The sequence below is a fragment of the Pelophylax lessonae genome (genome assembly GCF_965119305.1).
Source record: "Pelophylax lessonae genome assembly, chromosome: 6".
NCBI lineage: Eukaryota > Metazoa > Chordata > Amphibia > Anura > Ranidae > Pelophylax > Pelophylax lessonae.
In genome coordinates, this window is record NC_138773.1 from 93,930,564 (window position 1) to 93,945,784 (window position 15,221).

At 40.8% G+C, this 15,221-nt stretch overlaps 1 protein-coding gene across 1 annotated transcript in view; it reads left to right on the forward strand.

Annotated features, from left to right (window-relative positions):
• BAIAP3 (BAI1 associated protein 3) overlaps positions 1-15,221 on the forward strand; it is a 599,530-nt gene that overhangs the window by 532,568 nt on the left and 51,741 nt on the right. The window contains exons 25-28 of the mRNA XM_082260275.1: positions 2,013-2,228; positions 7,508-7,576; positions 11,219-11,298; positions 12,173-12,281. Of these exons, the coding sequence (XP_082116401.1) occupies positions 2,013-2,228; positions 7,508-7,576; positions 11,219-11,298; positions 12,173-12,281 (474 nt within the window). The remainder of the gene's footprint in view (positions 1-2,012; positions 2,229-7,507; positions 7,577-11,218; positions 11,299-12,172; positions 12,282-15,221) is intronic.

A 15,221-nucleotide genomic window follows, 5' to 3' on the forward strand; every position in this document is an offset into this window, starting at 1 on the left:
GTACTTATGGACTTCTGTCAGTATACAGCTTCCTCCCAGTCGTGAACATAGATATCAGATTTTCCAGCCGCCCCCATACAAAGCTAGCCCACAACTTAGTTTGTACTGGAATCCTCTCTTTATTGAACAGTCACACAGAATTTATATACAGCATGGACCTCCCCCTCCTGATAAGATTGCCACACACAGGTCAGGGGTTGCCTGATTACATTATTATATGCAGATGAAATTGTATACAGAAATAGAATTAACCTGAACTAATTATCTAGCCATCTGGACAGAAATAATATGTGAGTTCATTAACATTTAACAATGGAACAGACAGGCTTAACAGAATCACATCACATCTCAATACACAAACAATAGGGAGAGCCTGTCTCTGCCATTGGAGTACAATACACATTAGCATAAGTGTAAATACAGACCCCATTTGAAGCAATCCAAGCCATATTCTCAGTGTCCATTAAGTATCTGTCTTTTGCTCCCAGTGACGGTGAGTACCGTCACGTATCCTCCCCCCCAAAGGTAGACTAACCAGGTACCAGACCTCCAATAGGTCTGTGCCTGAGTTAGTCCGGTAACAAGTCCTAAAGAGTCAATCCATCATTGCAGCTTCCTTGACAAAGTTCCACATAGTTTGTAAATTTGTCCCGGCAGGGCGCATGGAGCTCTAATAGCTGAACAGTCTGTGGAAGTCTGGTTTGAGCAAACCAGACTGGACTTCTGAATTACACATAAGAGGGGCCTAGGGGGCTGAGAGAGGTATTTCCCAACCTCTCTAAGGTAAGCTGTGTTCAACGGGCCCCCTAACCAAAGTGATTCCTGTCAAAACAGCCTTCCCAGAAGAGTTGAAGCTGTTATAGCTGCAAAGGTTGGGCCAACTCAAATTTGAACCTATGGACTAAGACTGGGATGAGATTAAATTTCATGTATATTTAAAGGCAGGCGCCCTAATACTTTTGACAATATAGTGTATGTTTCTATCAAAGAACTGGACCTAGTTTTTATAATTTGAGCAATTTATCCTCAATTGATTATAACAGAGGCATAAATATAAATGAATGGTTCCACAGGCAAGTCATTACAGAGGCTACAAAATCTTCAGGCTTCATGACACTTACTGAGACTGTGGAAAATATATACCTACTTATATATACCATCCTACCTACACCTCTTTTAATATGTGACCTTCAAGTTGCATCATCATGACCCATACTGAATACTGTACTACCTTCCTGACGCATCCCCCCCACTGGCCCTCTTTTTCTTTTGTTTCTTCCTCTCGCTTTTCTCTTCTCTCTCTCCAACTTTCTCTTGTTCTCTTCTCTTGTATAACCCTACAGTACAACTATTATATGACTGCACTCATAATTTCAAAGCCTGACCTCTGATACGCATTTACGTTGTATTTTTGCTCAACGTGTTCATCACTACTTGTTGTGGATTGTTTCTTCTCATGTAATTGTTCATGTTGTACCACACCTGTAATTCCTTTTCTTTTTCAATAAACAGTTATTAAACAAAAAAAAGTTGCATCATCCTCTTAATTCAACATCTTTTAATGGTGTCTACACTTAGATCCCCATTTATAAAGGAGGGGCATGATCTAACCACATATATACTTCTGCTTTAAAATAAAAACTGTATTTGCTTTACAAATGTGTTTTCCTCTTTGCTTGGTTCTGGACTCTAAAGCAGGTCAAGTCTTGTTCATTTTAATGAATGGGGTAAAGAAGAAAAAGTGCCAGGAAGAGGAAATCTGTCACTTTGACAGGTTATGTGACTGAGCTTTCCCCAATCCTGTTTTTGGAGTTATTATGCAGAGAACACTCAAGAAGAAAAAGGCCGCCAGCTCCACACTGCATAAAATGAAGGCCCAGTATGGAGTAATCTCTTTAATGTTCAGTGGAGAGCAGCTGTTATGCCCCTTTGCTCTTAATTTAAAGTTTAAGGTCTGCATCCAACTTAACATCCTAATTGACTTTTTTTTGTACCTAACTGTATTTATATAGCTCTGCATTATCCTGAACAACATTGAGCATGTACGCAAATTCATGGGCAATGTCCTGAGAGATCTGGACTGGAAATCTCTGGAGACCGCAGTGGAGCAGTCATCTGGGTCAGATGGGAAGCAGCAAGTGCAGAAGGCACTGAGCACACAGCTGCAAAACATTGATGTAGATATGCAGAGAGAAGCCAAGAACATGATTGCACACCTAACAGAGAAGGTATTGTAGCTGTGATGATGATGATGATGATGATTATCAATATTTTCTTAGAAAAATACCTAAGGGGCTAGCAAAGTAGTCTTGTGGCACTAAGGTCTTGGGTTCAATACTTTTCAGCAGAAGAGTTTATATATTGCTGTTTCTGCAGGTTTTCTGCCAGTGTTTGTTTCCTTAAAGGGAACTTATACTGGTTAGCATGTACTTTCTTTTTTCTTTCTAAATTAAACAAGGTTTTTTTTTTTCTTTTTAAGTCAGATAAATATGAAATAATGCATATAAATATTTTGTATTTTCACCCCAAGACAGCAATTGGGACTCTAGGCTCTTCCTTTCCATGTGTTTTCCAGCACTGCTAAAAAATTTCCAGTGTTTACAAAGCTCAATAGCTCAAATGTATACACACAACTGAATGAGTCAGCTTTGTAATGCATCCCTGTCTCTTCCTGTTAAGAGAAGGCTCTGCAGAGTTTTGCCCTGTACAGTCACAGCTTCACTTTACTGATTTACAGTAATTACCTAAATGTGTGGAAATGTGTGTTTGTGTATTTGCTAGGTACAAATCAGCTAGTGGGAAAAAAACATTTGCTACATTTTCCTTAAACATGACACTAGTTAGTAATTGCAGTAAGTACAGGTATTGGCAGTGTTTGACTATTGCTAAATTATTAGCTTTCAGGTTTTTTTTTACATGTGTTATCAACAATCATGCATGGTCATCAATAGGCCTTATAACAGTTGTCTGTGAATCAAAATAATAACAGTGCACCCAAGTGCCTCATACATAGATCACCAGGTACCATTTAAAACAATGGCTAACCTGTGTACATGCATCAAAGTGAGTTAAAACACAATGGCATATATAGGCCTTCATTTTTTTTTTCATAAAGTTGTCATAATGCAGCATCACTGGGGGTGGTGGAGAGAGGTACAGTAGCAATATTTTATCAAGACTCTAGTCTAGTGATGGCAAACCTTGGCACCCCAGATGTTTTGGAACTACATTTCCCATGATGAGAATGCATTCTGCAGGGTGGTTGAGCATCATGGGAAATATAGTTCCAAAACAGCTGGGGGTGCAAAGGTTCACCATCACTGTGTCTAGTCTATGCATATGTGCTAGCAAGGATTTACTTGATGATTTACTATGATACAATGTTTTACTAAAACTGGATACTCTGGTGCAGCTGTGCATGGTAGCTAATTAGCTTCCAACTTCAGCTTGTTCAATTAAGCTTTGACAAAAAAAAAAATCTGTTTGGTTTCTATGCAGAACTGCACCAGATTTTGCACTCTCCAGTTTTAGTAAATCAACCCCACAGCGACAAGAGGAAAGAACAAAGTGAGTAGAGGGATTAGCTCATCAGTGTGCTGTTGCTGACTGATTCTCCAATCAGCAGACTGGGGTGTGTTTTAAGTCTGTGCTGTTATTAAAGTGCTGTTGGGGCACTTGTGCGTGCTCGCTCCTGAGCCTTCTCTGTCTGTCTACAATTCACACGCTCAGCCCCACCCCCTGCTCCCTCCCTACTGGCTGTGATTGACAGCAGTGGTAGCCAATACCTCCTGCTGCTGTGTCTCATCTGATGAGGAGGGAGAGAGCCTGGGAGAGCTGATGCTCGCGTGCACAACACCGGATTTAGATGGGGCTCAGGTAAGTATTAGGCAGGCTGAGGGGGGAGCTGCACACTAAAGGTTTTTACCTTCATGCATAAAATGCAAAAACCTTCACCCTTTACAACCACTTTAACAAAAACATCCAGCAACTGCAGTGGTGGTTAAAAATCTGCCTGTGCTATATGTATAGTTTACAAACTCATGATAAGATGAAGCCAAGACACCAATTTCAGATCTATATGGAATGTTTCCAAATTTTCCATCAGGATTTACAATTGACATACTGATGGGTAACAATATACGGCACAGTTACAGTATATGTCATTTTCATTGTGCTGTATGCTACCTATAATATAAAGGAAATGGGTTGTCAGGTTTAAGTTATTAAAATGGCAACATGAATAATATGCTGGCATCTCAAGAAATCCATAATTATTAAACATCTTCATAAGTGCCTTGTTTCATCCAAAACTTGCCTTCATCTGTACAACTCTGATGGTGAGAGGGAATGGTGATGAGAAGGAACATGCTGAAAGGAGGAAAGAGCAGAGTGAACAGGGATGACCTATTTCGTCTTTGCTTGTTCTATAACTATCCAGTCAGCAGGAGAGGGAAGGAAAGAGAACTCCATTGAATTTTTATAGACTATAATTATAACAGAGAAAGTGGAATCAGCTATCTGGCTGTGCTGTGTGGCAGGGCTGGGTAAATCTCAAAACTGGATATACATAGATACAAGTACTTTGGTAGGTAAAACAGCCCACTCAAATTTCTTTCTTTGGTGTATGTAGCTCTTTGCCTGGATATTAGCTGTAACTCAACAATTAAAGTGCAGTTTGGAATACATGTTCTTAGGGTGTGCTTCAAGTAAGTAATAGGCTTACCAGGTGCAACCCTGTTCCAGGTTTGGTACTGTCAAAGACTAGAGATTGCTTGGTTTTATCTTACTATCGTCCATGGACACCCGTGCATTCCTCTGTAAATGTCTGTATATGTCACACTAGTTCTTACAACTGGTGTTTTCTGTTCTGCAATGTCTTTAGCTCTCTTTTCCCATACACCATAGACCATCTTATATATTTATTGCTTTTTGGTTTGGATCTTTACCACTGCAGCTCTCTAATTATTAGTACCAAGTGCCAAGCCTTGACATCAATGTGTGCAAGGTAGTCTAGATGAATTCCAGATTTTTAAGCCATCAATTTCTTTGGAGCCACTATTGCCACTGGTGGGGATCTATTTTTGTGGAGGGTCTATTGTTGCTTTTGGGGGGTCAATTGATGCTGGGAGAGATCTACTGTTGAGGGATAGGTCTATTGTTGTTAGCAGCTGGAGGGTCTATTGATGCTGGTTGCTGGGAGATCTGCTGTTGCTGTCGGGGTCTATTGTTGCTGGTGTGGTATTTTGTTGTGGGGGGGGGGGTCCATTGTTACTGGGAGAAAGTCTATTCTATTGTTGTGTGGGGATCTATTGTTCCTGGGGGTCTATGCTGCTGGGGTGGGGGTCTGCTTTACTGTCTTTCTTGTTATCATACCAAATTACATACAAATTACTTAGTAACACAAAATGATACTTGGTTCTCTATTCTCTAAAAGGGGCAGCACTGGAAGGTGGGTAGGGGTGGAACCAAGGGATGGTGCTCAGAGGTGGGTAGGGGGCAGAGACGAAGGGTGACTCAGAAAAGGGGAGACAGAAAGGGAAAATGTAAAGGGAAAAGGATAACTGTCAGGACAGGAAGAACGTCAGCAGTAAAAACTTTGACAGATGTTCTAAGTGGTATGTTCTTGATAAAGATGAAATAAAAAGGTTTTGACTGGAGTTACACTTCAAGAATTGAAAAATGTGAGCTGTATTCCTATACTAATCCAGTTTAACTTTTCCACCACTAATATACTGATATTTAGACAGGACAAAGGCCATTAGATCCCTATTTTAAATGCTAAAATTCAGGACAGGCAAAGACTGGGGGGGCTGGGCCAGGGGGCAGGGGGGCAATTGCCCCCTGGGCCGCTCTGATGCCCCATAAAAAGGCTGCACCACTTCTGCCAAAGACATGCCTAAAGGATTCCTGATGAAGAGAAGTAAAAAGTCTCCACTGCTGACCTACTGAGTGCGGGATAAAGACAAGGACAGAGCACCGCCCCCCCCCTCCCCCCCAGCATGGTTGGTGTAAACAGAGGCCAGTTCCATACTCCCCTGGCCAGCTCTGATCAAGCTTTTCCAGCTCTCCCCAACTGCCCTCTGCTGGCCAGGTCAGAAACCCAGATTCAGCCAGTCATTAGAGAGTACCTGGAGCTGAGCTTCAGCCTGGAATGGGGGTCACGAGAAGGCCGGGAAGAAGGATAGTGGAAGCGATGCAGATTCGCTGCACCACGGGCTTCTGGTTTGTACTTGCCCTCTGGGCCAAAGGCTGCCAGTCAGCCCCAGGGAAAAGGAGATATAATAACTGGAAATTTAAACACTTCCCGCAAACCGACGTACCTGTACGTCGGCTTGCAGAAGTGGTTGTACCGGGAGCTCAGCAGCCGCTCGGCCATAATCCCAGCAAGCAGGAGGGGATCGCGCTGCCTTCTGTGGCTCTGCCCGGGGCTCCTGTCCCACCTGGACCCGAGCAACCAGCCGGCACGTCCTCCAGTTAGAATCCTGAACAAAGGCAGTATCGGCTTTGATCGGGTCTCCGGTGTAGTAACCCAGAAGCGACGTCACAACGTTACTTACGGTTTACTCGGCTGCTAACGGCGCCGATTTTAAAACAGTGACAGTATTCAAAAATGGCATTTTGAATACTTTGAAGTGCAGTGTAGGGGTTGGGGGTCTTTTAGACCCCCGATTTCTCCATAAAGAATACCTGAAACTGCCTATTACTGTCATAAGGGATGTTTACATTCCTTGTGACAGCAATAAAAGTGACTTTTTTTTTTTAAAACAGTGCTAAAAATAAAACAATTAAATAAAATAGATAGGAAAAAAAAAAGTTAAAGCGCCCCCGTTGCCATGAGCTCGCACCCACACAAAAGAAAATGCATACAGAAGTTATGCCCGCAAATGAAAATGGTGTTCCAACCACACATGTGAGGTATTGCCACGATCGCCAGAGCGAGAGCAATAATTCTAGAAAAAGATCTCCTCTATTACCCTAAACTGTTAACCTTTAAAAAATTTTAAATTGTTGCCTATGGAGATTTTTAAGTACTGTAATTTGTCGCCATTCTACGAGTGTGCGCAATTTTAAACAGTAAAATGTTAGGTATCTCTTTACTCTGCGTGACACAATTTCACAATATACAAAAAATTGGGCTAACTTTACTGTTTAGTTTTTTTAAACGCAGTGAAATGTATTGAAATGTATTTTTTCCCAAAAAATTGCGTTTGAAAAAACGCTGCGCAAATACCACGTGACAAAAAATATGGAAACAACTGCCATTTTATTCTCCAGAGTCTTTGCTAATAATGCTATAATGTTTGGGGTTCTAAGTAATTTTCTAGCAAAAAATACTGATTTTAACTTGTAAACAACATGTGTCAGAAATAGGCTTGGTCCCTAAAGTGGTTAACTAAATGTTGGAACAATTATTCCTTTTCTTTCTCAATGACATAAAGAGCTTTCTTTGTGTAAATGTGTATAATATCTACATTTTGTATATAAAAGGTCTGTGTTATCTCTACAGATGATTGGGGATATCAAGAAATACATACAACACATCAGTCTGTCTCCTGACTCAATTCAGAATGATGAGGTGTGTATATAAATCTACTGAACACTTCTTCTACATTACACAGTGTTGCGAATTTACTTTACAGAATGTAAAAAAACATATATGTACATTTCAATTCAAGTTAATACTGCTGTGCCTGTGGAGCTCAAGCTAGTGATCAATTTACTGCCATCTAGAGCTGGCCATAGAAGAGTCATTTTTTTTTTCTACAGCAATTTTTTTACATTTTTGGCCAATTTGTTTTCTGCTACCTATGTTTGGTAAAAACAATCACAATAAGCGTATTTTGATTGGATTGCGCAAAAGTTATTGCGTTTACTAACTAAGGGAAAGATTTCTGTCATTTTTGGTGGGTTTTTTTTTAACGATTAATGGTGGCGATCTGCGATTTTTTTTGCGGGACTGCGACATTGCGGCAGACAGATCGGACCCTTGACTGATATTTTTGACACTTTTGGGGGTACCAGTGACATTTCTACAGTAATCAGTGCTATAAATATGCACTTACTGTAAAAATGACACTGGCAGGGAAGGGGTTAATTTTATTGGAGAGGGAGGGGTTAATGTATGCCTGGTGCTTACTAACGTGTGTGGGGGGAGGGGACTGAGTGACACAGGGACAGATCGCATGTTCAGCTATGCTGAACCCTGCAATCTGTCACTGTTTGTCACTTAGGAGATCCGCCCGCTTTGTTTACACAAGCGGGTGGATCTCCAAACTTGATTCCCCGACGATCGGGGAAGAGCACCTCCTCCCCTGGCCCGACTCCCGCTGTGACTGAAAACAGCGGGAGCGAGCCTCCGGCGGCGCGCGAGCACCGCCCACAAGGGGAGGAGTCCAGCGACGTAGGTCTACGTCGCTGGACGGAATCGAGCCACTTTGCCGCAGTGCAGTCCCAGTGACTGGTCGGCAAGTGGTTAAGCAGATGTAAACCCTAACTGAAGCACATTTTTGCTAAAGCACTATTCATCATTTTTTTTTTTTTAATAAAATTATTTTTTCCCTCTTTTAAGCCTTTTTTTTTTACTATTGCTAGCATCAGCAATGTCTTTTATCAGCAGTCTCTTTTCAGCCACCATCAGAAACCCATGTGACAGAGTGACAATGCAGAAGAACTTCTGGAAAACAGTTTTGAATTATGTTAGCATGTTAAAGTTTTAGGCCTCTTTCACACTTGTGCGAGTTGTCCTGTGACTTGGGACTGCAAAGTCGCATGACAAGTCATACTCCTTGATTTCCAATGAGTACCGTTCATATCCGTTCATATCTGCGCGACTTCAAGTCACAAGGACTTCAAAGTAGTCCCTGCACTACTTTGGGCTGACTTTGATGCGTTTTGAGGTCCAGGATTACACAGGCTGCAAGTCCAGTCAAAATTGCGGCAAAATCTAATCAAAATCGCAGCAAATTAGCACACGTGTGAAAGGGGCCTTAATCAGATTTTAGTTATTGGTTTTCACATATACTTTAATTATGTAATTGTACACATAGTTACACACGGTCCCTTAGAACCTCATATGCAGCTTGTTTGTTAAGGGTTGCTATACTGTATATACTGCTATTACTTGTTAATCAGCTTAACAAGTGGGGCCATCCATGCTAATAGCTAAAAAAGTTATTGTAGAGAATGTGGTTAAATTACTTTACATACATTAATATTGGGGATTTTCTGCGCTTAAAATATTGATAAAATTCTAGTGATAAGATTGTGTTGAAGAAGATGAAAAAAATGAAAAAAGGAGAAGCAGCACACATGGATCTATAGAAATATCCAAAAACAGTAATATGCAAATAAGTGTAGCGCTATCCAAACAATATGTGTCCAATCACAATATGTGTTCAATCATAAAAAACATTAAACTCAATCAAATAATTAATTGTGCAGTGACACCATCATGAGTCCATATAGAAAACAATCAATGTTAGTGAAAAATTTTTTAGAAGAAAAGGAAGTGTTGAATAGAGGAACCACAAGTCCCAGCAAAACGACTACCACTCTGTTTCTGTTGCTGATTAAGAAGAAGAGGGGGGAAGGGGCACCCGTGGAGGATCACCCAATATCCAAAAGGCAGCTTACCAGATAGTATTGGTCACCCAACTTAATGGATAGACCTCAGTAGGCTTAATTGGTGTTTCAAAGAGGTTCGCCAGGTACGGATCGATGCAAGTTATAGTAGTTCAAAATCCGGTATTCAAAGGACATGTATATAAGGAAATGATAGGGACATCGCGTAATACCGTAAAAACAAGCATGTTTATTAAAATCAAGGTATTCAACTCACATTTAAAACGCCATAAACAGACAGGTATCCAAAAAAATTGAAGATTAGTGTGTTGCTAATCTTCATGCAATCACAGAATCTGGGGGTCCCCTTGTTAAAGGGGGCTTCCAGATTCCGATAAGCCCCCAGCCCACAGACCTCCACAACCACCACCCAGGGTTGTTGGGAAGAGGCCCTTGTCCCCATCAACATGGGAACAATGTGCTTTGGGGTTGGGGGGGGGGGCTTGCTCATCCCCTCCCTTTCCTGACCTGCCGGGCTGCAAGCTCGGATAAGGGTCTGGTATGGATTTTGGGGGGGACCCCACACAACTTTTATTTATTTTTTCATTTTGGCATGGGGGTGTCTCCTCCAAATCCATACCAGACCCAAAGGGGGAGGACCCCACCGTGTTTTTTTTTTTTTCACCTTTTTTTCGGCTGCAATTTTTTTTTACATTCAGCTGTCCGTGGGAAACCCCGCTGACATCTAATGACTCATCAGTTGTTAAAGACGTGGCGGCCGGCTTCTCGACCCGCTCCTTAGTAACCAGCTATATACAGTGTTTACAGTGTAAGAGGGGAAAAAAAAACGCAAATTGCACTGCAAAACATGCCTGAAAAACTCATTAAGTGCAGCCGCATATATATGAACCTAGACTTAATCCCTCTAGCTATAAAACCTTGACAAATGTTATATACTGTACCTTTTCTGCACTTCAACCAAAATAAAAAACAAAGTTTTAGTTGGAGTTCCATTGTCTGTTTGTTAAGAAAAAATAAAATCAAATTGGTCTCCAGCCTTCTTGTCTTTTGTACCTTCAGGAGTACAGAGCTTCCACATAATTCATAAGCACAGCTGGCACCTTGCTGCCCAAGATCATAAAGACTTGACTCAGAATCCCCTACTGATTTCACCTGTTCACCTTTCTTATATGAAACTTTCAATTTGCTTTGATTTTTTTTTTAACAGTTTAAATGCACTATGTTGGTGCTCTTCTTTGTTATTTTTATCCTTATTCTAAGCTGAAGTAGAAAAGAGACAGCTGGAATCTGAAATCAGATGGACAAACAATTCTGTTTTCTCCAGTTTTTATAAACTATGCCCAGTTATTATAGAAGCTTATTAATGGAGTCTGATGGTTTAGAAACAGCAGCACACAGTAGAGCATAACCAATACACTGTCACTGGTCTGATGCCAGGCTTTGCTTTGTTGAGTATTGTGGTGTATTTTTAGCATGCTGTCAGTGTGATTGCTGTCGTGTTTACTGAGAACTCGCAAATATGTGGATAATTATAACCATAATCATAATTAATGTGGACTTTACAGCTCAGCCATTCAAACATCCGTAATTTATCTGTCATGTTAATCACTAACATATGGTGTGTAATCTGTTTTAGGCTGTGTCTCCTCTCATGAAATATCTAGATGACAAATTAATTATTTTGAGTGAAACTTTGGTGAAAGAAAACCTGTACAGGTAAGATAAGAACATGTTATACAAAAGTAAAGCTTAAAGCCACCGGGCATTTGATCTCACAAACAAACCCTCATAACCTCTGAACATCTGGCTCTACAAACACCCCCATGCCCAAAAAAACGCACTACACCATCATTCACTTCTTATATATCCACCACCCACATAACCTTCTGTTGCTCCCCTCATGTCCCTTCTACATCCCATAATACTTTCATACTTCCCCACACATGCAACCATTCATATCTCCTTAAACCCTTCACAACTCTCCATAACACCTTCTGTCTAAACCCCCTTTATACCTCTCGTCACAAACAAACTCCATCCCCATTGCCCTTCCTCATTTTGTGCGGGCATCCAAAATTTTCCTTGTGGACTCCAGCATCCCACTAGAACCTACAATGTATGTATGTTTTTCATGAACCGGGGGAGAGGGGTAATGGTTTTGTGATTATTCAAGTGAAGTAGATCCGCTGACTTGCCAATATAAAGCTTGCCACCAGATTCAGCTTGTTACTTGCTCACCTCCAGCTATGTGGCCCGAGCCCACAGACGGGTACCAGTCCATGGCCCAGGGGTTAGGAAACTCTGGCACAGAGACCCTTATGCCATCTGGAGCAATGACCTGGTGATATCAGTGACTTTTTTTTTAGTTCCTGCATATTACATTTTACACCAGAATTCCATGAAAGTTGGTATGATTCTCGTTAAGAAGAGAAGTGTGCTATAACAGTGGACACAGTTTAATGTAGCCCATGTTGTAGGTGTTGCATTAGCACCACATTTTGATGACAGAAAACACTTTCGAGTCACAAACACTTCACAGCAGCATTGTTATTATATATCCTTCAATGCCTGGTCATTCTCTTCTTTACAGGGTGCTTGAATCTCTCTGGTGGCTCCTGCTGAAATTTATAATTGATGCTGTGGATTCAAACAGAGGAGTTTCAGTGGAGTTCTATGGACGATTTTATTACACACTTGAGGTAAACTATTAAGTAAAATGTACTACTGAGTAATAAACTGGTATAAATATTGGGTTTGATTTATGGATATCTAAAGGAAGACCAGTTATAGTTATTAACAACGGTTGATCGGATTTTCTTTTTCATTCTGGCACTTATAGCTATGATACAATACTGTTAAATTCTCTAGTGGAGTTGAGAATTTCCACTCTCAATAAATACTGTCAGAACAGTTTTGAATATTTGTCAATCCGTTGTCAACCCACATTGAATTCGCATTAGTGGGAACCTAGCCTAAAATTTTTTTGGGAAAATGCTGCATCAGATGCCTAAAATATGTGTACAGCAAAAAATAAATGGCAAAAGGTGGAATACAGTGTCTAAATTAGAAAAGCGATTGGGGTCTATCAATGTTTTTCCTCAGGATTTACTTAACTTTCACCCAGGAGTCACCATTTCTTCTCCCTTGAGTGAAAACATTTATGAATGGACCCAACTATGACCTGGCGGCATCGGCCAGTTCAATAGAAACTGGCTGACATTTGACCCATGTGTACTGAAGTTCAACCTGCTTCTGTTAAAGGGGCATGACTAAAAAAGGTGTGCTGATTGGCTCCCTATCAGCGCTCTTAGCCAATGGCTGAGAGTGCTGACCAGAGTGTTCTGGCTGGGGGCCGTTTGTACAGCAGCTCCTCCTGAGCTGTCAGGTTTTTTTGTTCAGCCCTGCTGGGTTGAGTGAAAAAAAAAAATACAGGTGTGTAGGAGGCTTTAAAGGAAACCTTAAAATAAATTATTGATGAATGGGGTGTCTCTAGTGCCTATAAATGGGCTTTGATAAGCCCAATACTAAATGATACAATTGTGTGTAGTAGTAACTGGTGTCAATCCAGTGGTATTTCACCCCTATCCAGGGGCCTGATATCTGGTGAGTGTTTACCCCAAGGGGGGGAGGCACGAGTGTGAACACCGAACCAGCGTACAGTGGGGGTTGTATTCCGGGAATTTGGGTCCATCCAAGTGTTTCACCAACAGATCAAGCAGGAGTCCTGCTTGGAGGCACTTTATCATCACCCACGGACTATTAACAGGCAGCACCGTGCCCACTATATAATCAGAGGGACCCCTAGGCTAAGAATCACCTTGTGGACATTTGCACAGACTGGGCACCAGGATACAGCTACTTGAATTTTGCACATTGTTGTTGATTCCACTTATCTGCACCCATGCACTTTGCATAATTGCACTGATTTGCACATTGATTTTGATAGAAGCACTGTGTGTTACTTTTTTAATAAGGTTTGTCTGCACAGCAGTATTTGAAACACTGCAGCTCTATTGGCACGAGGAAGCTTTTGTGTTTATATGTATGGTTAATTTATTATATGCACTGGGTATTTATGATTGACACCAGTTACTACTACACACAATTGTATCATTTAGTATTGGGCTTATCAAAGCCCATTTATAGGCACTAGAGACACCCAATTCATCAATAATTTATTTAAATGTTTTGATCACGGGCAGCGCCACTTCTCACTTGCACATCAGTATTTTTTCATTTGGGACACCACCATATGGTGGTAGTTTTAGTGAGGGCAGCAGCCTTAATATTTATCAACCAATTCGTTTGGTCCATAGAGTCGGGAACCCCCACATTGCTTGACATTTAAAGGAAACCTATTTAGCTTTCCTCAATTAACAATATTGGATTACACAAGGCTCATAGTCACCCACTCCACTAAATTGTCCAGGTGGAAGGTCTTTTCCTAACAGGACAATAGCCGTTATAGAATGGTTACTGCAGTGGTAATGACATAGGATCAATTAGGTATTTAAATATTTCACAAAATTAAAACACAAGATGTAAACTCTCACCTATAAAAAGAATCACCCTTGATAAAACAGTGGAATCGTTTGAAGTTGTTATGGAATTGCCTGAACTGTGGATGTTTTTCAGCTGTTCATTAGCCAGTCACCTGATGGGAAAACAAGGACACATGTCAGGAAACTGAGTACAAGTCAACCCAGAAGAACACAAAGTGTGACGTGTGAAGGATTATTAGACTTACATTAACAATAGGACATGTACATCAGGCCAAGATAAATCTATCATCATTACCTTTGGTTTGATGAAGAACTTTAATCTCTGAGAAACAACAGCTGGCTTGGTGAACATTAAGGATGACAGTTCAATGGCAGATAGTTGATCGGCGAAAAGTCCTGATCATTTTTTTTTTTTGTTTTATAAAAATTATGGACAATTAAAACAGTTTCTAGTTACAACCCACATCAACCTGCACTAAGTAATGGTGAGCTCTCTGAGTAAAATGCTGCTATCTTATATAAATGTAGCGCTACCCCCGAAGGAGCTGCTGAATATGTTTGGTTTATTACTCCACCTATCAACCCCAAGAACCGTTTCAGCTCCTCTGGCACACCTAGCGGCAAGGTCAGTGTAATACCACAATAAATCACACACAGACACAATTAAAACTGCATTCAACCTTCACTGTTTTACTTAATCAGAATAAGAGGCCAAATAAGAGTGTCAAGTCAACCAATTCCTGAAACAACAATCAAGACTCATATGAGGCAACTCTCAGAGCAGTTAAATGAAAACAGCAAACACAAGCGAGTGACAAAGGTATACAAACTAACAGACCATAACAAGGATTAAATTAATGGATTTTCAAAGGATCATTATATGTTGTTAGTACCACCACGAACACTAAAAGGAGAAGCCTGGGCCAGCCTTTAATACTTCTGATCCTAAAGAGAGACTATTATAAGTATAAGTGATATGTCCCCTTTAAGAGTAAAAGGATAGTGTACTGAATGTAAGGCCTTGAAATTATCTTCACCGGCAGCTGGAGCTCAGAGAAGTAAAGGATACTTAAGTATAGCAAAAAGGATCAGCAATCAGTGCAAGGATACTTGATCTGACTAATGAAAGGTCCTCTT